At 44.9% G+C, this 6,818-nt stretch overlaps 1 protein-coding gene and 1 non-coding gene across 2 annotated transcripts; one reads left to right on the forward strand and one right to left on the reverse strand.

Annotated features, from left to right (window-relative positions):
• Positions 1-255: 255 nt before the first annotated feature.
• Positions 256-1,182, reverse strand: LOC122011281. The gene is made up of 3 exons (XM_042567669.1): positions 885-1,182; positions 529-746; positions 256-336 (listed from the first exon to the last, which is right to left on the reverse strand). Exons 1-3 carry the CDS (start codon positions 1,180-1,182, stop codon positions 256-258), a joined length of 597 nt encoding a protein of 198 aa, XP_042423603.1.
• A 2,386-nt stretch (positions 1,183-3,568) lies between these two features.
• Positions 3,569-3,674, forward strand: LOC122013132. Its single transcript, XR_006120472.1, has one exon. It is a non-coding gene; the product is annotated as a small nucleolar RNA R71 (small nucleolar RNA).
• Positions 3,675-6,818: the final 3,144 nt, after the last annotated feature.

Raw genomic sequence — 6,818 nt, forward strand, 5'->3', positions numbered from 1 at the left:
CCGTGCCGGTTGGCACGGCCCACCCCTTCCTCGTCTCTGGGCACGTCTCACGGCCATGCCAATTGGCACAGCCTGAGCCTTCTCCTTCTCAGGCAGTCTCACACGGTCATGCCGAGTGGCACGACATGTGCCCTCCTTCTCTCTGCATAGGCCACATGGTCGTGCAGGGTTGCACGGGCTGTGGCGTCCATCCTACTGTTGGCTTCGCACGACCGTGTGGGATCACACGGCCGACTCCTTTAGGCTCACGGTGACTCACCTTTCGCTCTCTCGATCCCTCTGACGCCTCCACACCCATGAAATGCTCATGGCCAGCTCGTGGAGGCTCTGCACATCCTGAAAACGAACACCCAAAAGTGAAGAAATGATAAAAAAGCTAAAGAAAACAACAATCTAGAATGAAAAACCCTTGGCTTGGCTCCCAAGAAGCGCTTGTTTTAGGTCTTTAGCTCGACCCCATTTCAGTTAATGCAGACTAAACCCGTGGAAGCACGGCTCTCCTCCAAGGGTTAATGCTCCAGTCTGCACCTTCAGTTTCGCTCGTGCAGGAAAAATGTACTTCTTGTTGCTCGCTGGAGGGGAACTCTCATGGACACTGCACTCCTCGACTTTGTGTATGTTGATCTTGCTAGAATTGTCCTGAGAAGAGGGGTTGCTGATGGAGGAATCAGATAAGTCAAACTCGATCTTTTCTTTGCCGATCTCCAAGGATAATTTGTGACTTTTTACATCGATGATGGCTCCAGCTGTGACAAGGAATGATCATCCAAGGATGATCGGTATCTTGGGGTCTTCCTCCATATCCAAGATAATGAAATCTGTGGGAACTATACATCTACCCACTTCTACTGGCACATCTTCCACTATTCCCATTGGGCATCTGCATGAATGGTCAGCTAGTTGCAGTGCCATAGTGGTCAGTTTAATGTTCTGAAGGCCCAGCTTCTTGCATATAGAGTACGGAAATAGGCTAACGCTAGCCCCCAAGTCGCAGAAAGCTCTCGGTATCAGCTCAGATCCAATCTTGCACGGTATGGAGAAACTTCCTGGATCCTGAAGTTTTGGTGGAGAATTTGCCATAAGGAGAGCACTGCAATTCTCTGTTAATGCTACGGTCTCGAAGACGCCCTTCTGCCTCCTGTTAGATAAGATACCCTTTAAGAACTTTACGAACTTCGGCATTTGGTGCAGTGCATCTATCAGTGGTACTCCTATGCAAATCTCCTTGATCTTCTTTAGGAATTGGTTGAACTCTTCATCCTTCTAGGAGGTTATCAGTTTCTGAGGGAAGGGAATCGTCTGATTCTGTGGGGGAACTTGAAGAGTTCCTTTAACCTTTTTAGTAGCCTCCTCTCCATCCCTGTTTTGAGTCTGATTGGGCATTAGGAGAGAGGGCTCCTTCTCTGAGTCAGGTTCCTTTTGGGTAATGATTTGGGGGTCTCCCACAATACGTCCGCTCCTCAGCTCAATGCGGTTGCAATGTTCTACTGGATTTATATCTGGCTTCCTTGGAAATGTTCCTTGTGCTCTTGAAATAGATTAGGCTATCTGGGCTATCTGGCTATCTTGCATCTTTTGGTGCTTCTCAAAGTTTTCCATTAGTTAACAGCTTGATCTCATTCTTTATCTCCTTTTGCTCTAAGAGAGCTTCTTCAAGCATCTTTTCAATTTTGAACAATTGTAAAGGTTGTTGTTGAAAAATTTGTTGTTTAGCTGAGTAGTTCTGCTGCCCAGGTGAGTAGTTCTGTTATCCAGGTTGATAGCTCTATTTTGTTGGCCCTTGATCCTGATTGTTCCGATATGAGAAGTTTGGGTGATTTCTCCAACCTGGATTGTATATATTGGAGTACGGATTATTTTGCCTTTGGTTGTAGCTAACTATTGCATCACACTGCTCAAGTTGATTTATCTGTACTTGTATTGGCCCTAGGGGGTAAGTATCTTGAGCATGATCCGTACTTCCACAAGTTTCACAAACACAAACTATCGCATTGACCACGTTGTTGTTGTTGCCCATGGCCTTAAATTTCTTGGTCACAGCGTCCGGCTTTACAGACATGAGAGTGACTGCATCCACGTCGAATTTTCCTGACGCTTTTATTGGGTTCCCTGAGAAAGAACCACCAGATCTTTCTGATGCTCACTGATGGTGATTCTGTGCCACGTTCTCAATGATCTCTTCAGCTTCATCAAGGCTCTTGTTCATCATGTTGGTGCAGTGAGTACCAGATAATCGAACCTGAGTTTTGATTATGGCAAAGGGCTCAAAGTTAAGTGGTGGTGTTATCTAACAAAGCTCATGGAGCTTGCAGGAAAGTCCTAAGTGATACTTAGGCAAAAGTCCTAGCTGCGGTTAGGCAGGTGAAAACCCTAGGGGGTGGTAACCCTAGGTCATAGGGGGTGGTAACCCTATGCGGAAAGTCTTGGCAGGTCGATGGCTTCAGGCAAAAGTCCTAGGGGGTGGTAACCCTAGGTGAAAAGTCCTGGTGTCGCGAACCAGGTGAAAGACTGGACTAGCCGGGAAGCGGATGTCCAGCAGAAAGTCCGGAAGCGTCGAGTGCTGAGCAAAAGTCCAGTCGATCTGGAGGATCGTACTGGCAACAGGTAATCTCTCCTGAGGGGAGTAGGTGAGGACGCGTTCCCCGTAGAGGGAACAGTAGGCGTCGGGTCGACGAAGTCAGACTCGGACAGTCCGTTGACTGTCAAACTTCATATTTATCATATTTCTATTATGTTTTATGTGCTAACTTTGTGTTGCAGGGTATATTTGGGATTAATGTATCTTGCAGGGACCAAAGTGCAAAGATTAAACTCGGATGAACAGTGTCCGAGGCGCCTCCATGGAGCTTGGAGGCGCCTCGGGTGCAAAACCTGAAGCTGGCTGCGAAGTGGAGCTGGAGGCGCCTTCATAGGGATTGAAGGCGCCTTGGACCATTAAAGGCGCCTTGGAGCTTTGATGAAGGCGCCTTCAGGTTGGGATAAGCAACAGTTAGCGGAGGTTATCACAGCACAGGAACAGGGATAAGTTTTGGGGTTCAAGGCGCCTTGACTGGCACTGGAGGCGCCTTGAACGTCCAATAAAAGGACATCTCGACCAGCAGCTTGAAATATCTTCTTCCAAGTGAACTGTTTGCTACAAGCTGCCTACGAGACGATCCCGAAGTGCTGCAACGACACCTCGACACCCCGGAGCTTCAGATTTAGTCTTTTGGTGTCGGTATAATCTTTTACTGCTTAGAATTGTAATTAGTTTGTAATAGTTTTTGCGAGCTTATAGTTGTTGCCCACGGAAAGCGATCAAGGATCGCGGGCCTTCGAGTAGGAGTCGATCAAGGCTCCGAACGAAGTAAATTATCCTGTCTTTGTGTGCTTGTTTTCTTTATTCCGCTGCGTTTTAACTCTTACGATTCCGATAATCGTTGAAAATAGCCACGAGCGCTATTCACCCCCCCCCCTCTAGCGCGTCTCGATCCAACACATCAGTGCTCCTCCTGCTGCAGAATTGAGGGATACCTTCGTATGATAGTTGATTCCATTGTAAAAGGTGTGCAGGACCAACCATTTCTCAAGGCCATGATGGGGGTACTGTCTCAGCATGCTCTTGAAACTGTCTCATGCTTCAAATAATGATTCTGAGTGTATCTGTTTGAAACTTGTGATCAAGTTTCTCATATGGGCAGTTTTTCTTGGTGGATAGAATTTGTCTAGGAATTTCTTCTCACACTGCTCCCAAGATATAATGCTATTTTCTGGAAGGGAATTTAGTCACTGCTTGGCTCTATTTTTCAGGAAAAATTCGAAAAGCAATAACCTTACTGATTCTGGAGGAACTCCATTCACTTTCATGGTGTCGCAGATCTCATAGAAAAGTTCCAAGTGGTGGTTTGGATCATCATGCAGTCCTCCTCCGAATTGATTCTGCTGAACCATATGAATTACTGCAGGCTTGATCTCAAAGCTGTTAGCTTCGATTGGCGGTTGACTGATGCTAGACCGAACCCCTCGTGCATAAAGTGTTGCATAATCCTTTAATAATTTATCAGCCATCTCTGAGGACTCTTGTGCTGCTTGGAATGCCTTCTGTAGGTTTCTTCTCCTCAGGAAAGTCCTATCAATCTCTGGGTCAAACAACAGGAGCTGTCCTAAAAGGTTAGCTCTTCGCATGCAAAAATAAAATATGGACTATAGTAAAGGAGAGAAATGCAATAATGTTATTTTTGGTGTTTTTAATACAAATGCAAAAAGTAAAGAAAAAAAAACAAGAGTGAAATTATTTATCTCTAAATGCAAACGAAAGTAAAGATAATAAAAAAGAAAACAACGTCTACTCTAATCTAGTGTGACTATCACCAATGTTATAAACGCAGTCCCCAGCAACGACACCAAAAACTTGTTACGATTCCACAAGTGCACGGATTCATCGTCAGTAATACAAAAGATTGTCGAATCCACAAGGACTGGTTATAAGTACTAGTGAAGGCACACTTAGGATTAGCTACACTATCGATGGTTGTAAGGAATCTAAGAGAAAAGATCGGGAAGCTAGGAATGGGAACTAGCAATGAGAGGAAATCACCCTGGTTAATGAAGAGTTCTAGGAGTTTGGTTTCATTGTGGTGGTATTGATGTTTCTCATACTATTTTATACTCATTGTCCTTCGGCATGCATTCGCCGGATGCTAAAGCAACTATCTTTGAGTACCAGACAAAGACAATCCCTGCGAAATCCTATCACGGTTAACCCCTGTCACTAGGGCGCCTCGTAGATCGCAAGGACACGACTCTTACTGATGTTATCAAAGATAGAATTAAGAAACTAGGTTTGGTCTCTTACTTCCTTGCGAAGGAGTCACCTCTCCTTTCGAGGAAGTACCCTAGATGCCCGTGAATGGGTTACCCCTGTCACTAGGGCCCCTCGGGTGTACGATCTAAGGTATCCCCTCTACAAGATTGGCAATTGCTACGCAATCAATCAACACGACAAAGAGATCGAGGAATTGAAACAAAGCAACCGAAATCATTCAATGAATATAAACATGTTATGAGTTTTACATCAAACCAATCCACAATTACTCTCTCGTCCTAGAACAAAGACTCTACTCCATAGATGCTAGAGAAAAACCAGAAGACATGGTGAAACCAAACATACAATCCTCAAAAGCGAAGAGAGAAAGAAGAAGTATACTTATCCAATGACGATGAGTGATCTCTGGATCCAATCCTTTGCTTCTGGAGTTGAGGTGGTGATGGAAGGTCGCTGGATCGATGTCCTGGACGGCGTGGAATGGCACCAGAATGAATCTCCTCTTGACGGCTCTCCTCCCGGCTCTCTCCCCTGGAAAAGGGGTTAAAACCCCTTTTATAAGCTATGGTATGGCGCGGCGGCACGACCGTACAAGGATGGCATGGCCGTGCCCTAACTGGGCTCTGAATGCGTTGCACAGTCGTGCCAATTGGTACGGCTGTGTGATGCTGGGGCTCGGATCTGGGGACACGACCGTGCAAGGTCGCACGGCCGTGTGCTGCTTGGCCTCGGTCATGGGGTGCACGGTCGTGCAGGGTTGCATGGCTGTGTTCTGCTCCGCCTTTGGTTTGGTCACACGGCCGTGCAAGGGTTGCATGGCCATGCATATCTTCCCTTCTGTTTGGCCACACGATCGTGCAAGGTTTACACGACCGTGTTCTCTGGTTCACTCCAGTGCATCGACAAATGTTTTTTTCGCTCCGAAAGTTGTCCCTGTCAACACAAAATCAAACAAAGAGAAGATATCCATACAAAAGAATATATATGATAAATACATGATAAAAGAGGCAATCATACAAAGAATACGTACGTATAAAGCAAACGAATGTGCGTAAAAGCATGTATAAACCATCATAATATTTACGCACATCACTCTGTTGCCGATGACACAAACTTCCAAGAGAGTGCAATGAGATATATAGGTGGGTCCCCTTCTAGATCGCCTGACGGTCGCTCGGTCTAGGTCATCTCAATTTAGTCGTACTGATCAGAGCTACCGTCCTGTCTCCCACTCGGTTTTACTGTCGTCGGAAGGCTACCTTTTGTCCGACCAGACATGTCGTCCGACAGGCAAGGAGACGATATGTATTGTTAACCCAATCGCAGGTTTTCGTAGGATGGTCGTTCGAACAATCAAGTCTGATTGGCACGCCGACTCGGATAACTCCTCCGAATCCGTAGTCCTGGGCCTTTGATCACTTTGACTTTAACCTTCACGTCAGCCACTCTTCCTAACTTTGACTCATCTTTAATAGAGCTCCTCTTTATCACCGCATCAAAATATAATTTAAACTTTAATAAATAATCCTCTATATTTATATATTTATAATTATAACTTTAAAACTTTAATTAAAATAATATAAAATTATAAAAAAAGTTAATAAAATATTAAAAATATTTTCTACTCTTTTTAACATCTTCATTTTTTTAATATGTAATTATAAAAGAATAATAAATAAAATTAATAATAAGAATTAATTTTATTAATAAAAAAATCATAGTGGTGCTAATTTGATCAAACGAACGATGGAACTTGTTCCACAAACGAACGGTACACATTCTTGCTAAGCGCACCTTCCCACACAATTGACGAGTGGGGCTCACCTACGGATCATATCTATACCTGATCCTATTCGGAGTCTGAGTCAGATGGAGATCAAATGAAGTGTAGTTGGCGTTGACGGGGAGGAGACTTTGAGGGAAGGAGAGAGTAGGGAGACTTGGAGGGAGTGAGATGTGATGGTGAGCTATTTATAGCTGAAGGGAGGGGAAGGGAACTCCGGAAGGCGATGAA

The sequence above is a fragment of the Zingiber officinale genome, chromosome 8A (assembly GCF_018446385.1).
Source record: "Zingiber officinale cultivar Zhangliang chromosome 8A, Zo_v1.1, whole genome shotgun sequence".
Taxonomy (NCBI): Eukaryota; Viridiplantae; Streptophyta; class Magnoliopsida; order Zingiberales; family Zingiberaceae; genus Zingiber; species Zingiber officinale.

Bases quoted from the DNA above. Each gene is read 5' to 3' on its own strand.
- LOC122011281 (XM_042567669.1), bottom strand. From the start codon at position 1,182: ATGCCGAAGTTCGTAAAGTTCTTAAAGGGTATCTTATCTAACAGGAGG. The intron at 747-884 runs GCAGATGCCCAA...TCCTTGTCACAG, and splicing joins GCAACTAGCTGACCATTCAT to CTGGAGCCATCATCGATGTA. The intron at 337-528 runs GTGCAGACTGGA...GTTCGTTTTCAG, and splicing joins CTGCACGAGCGAAACTGAAG to GATGTGCAGAGCCTCCACGA.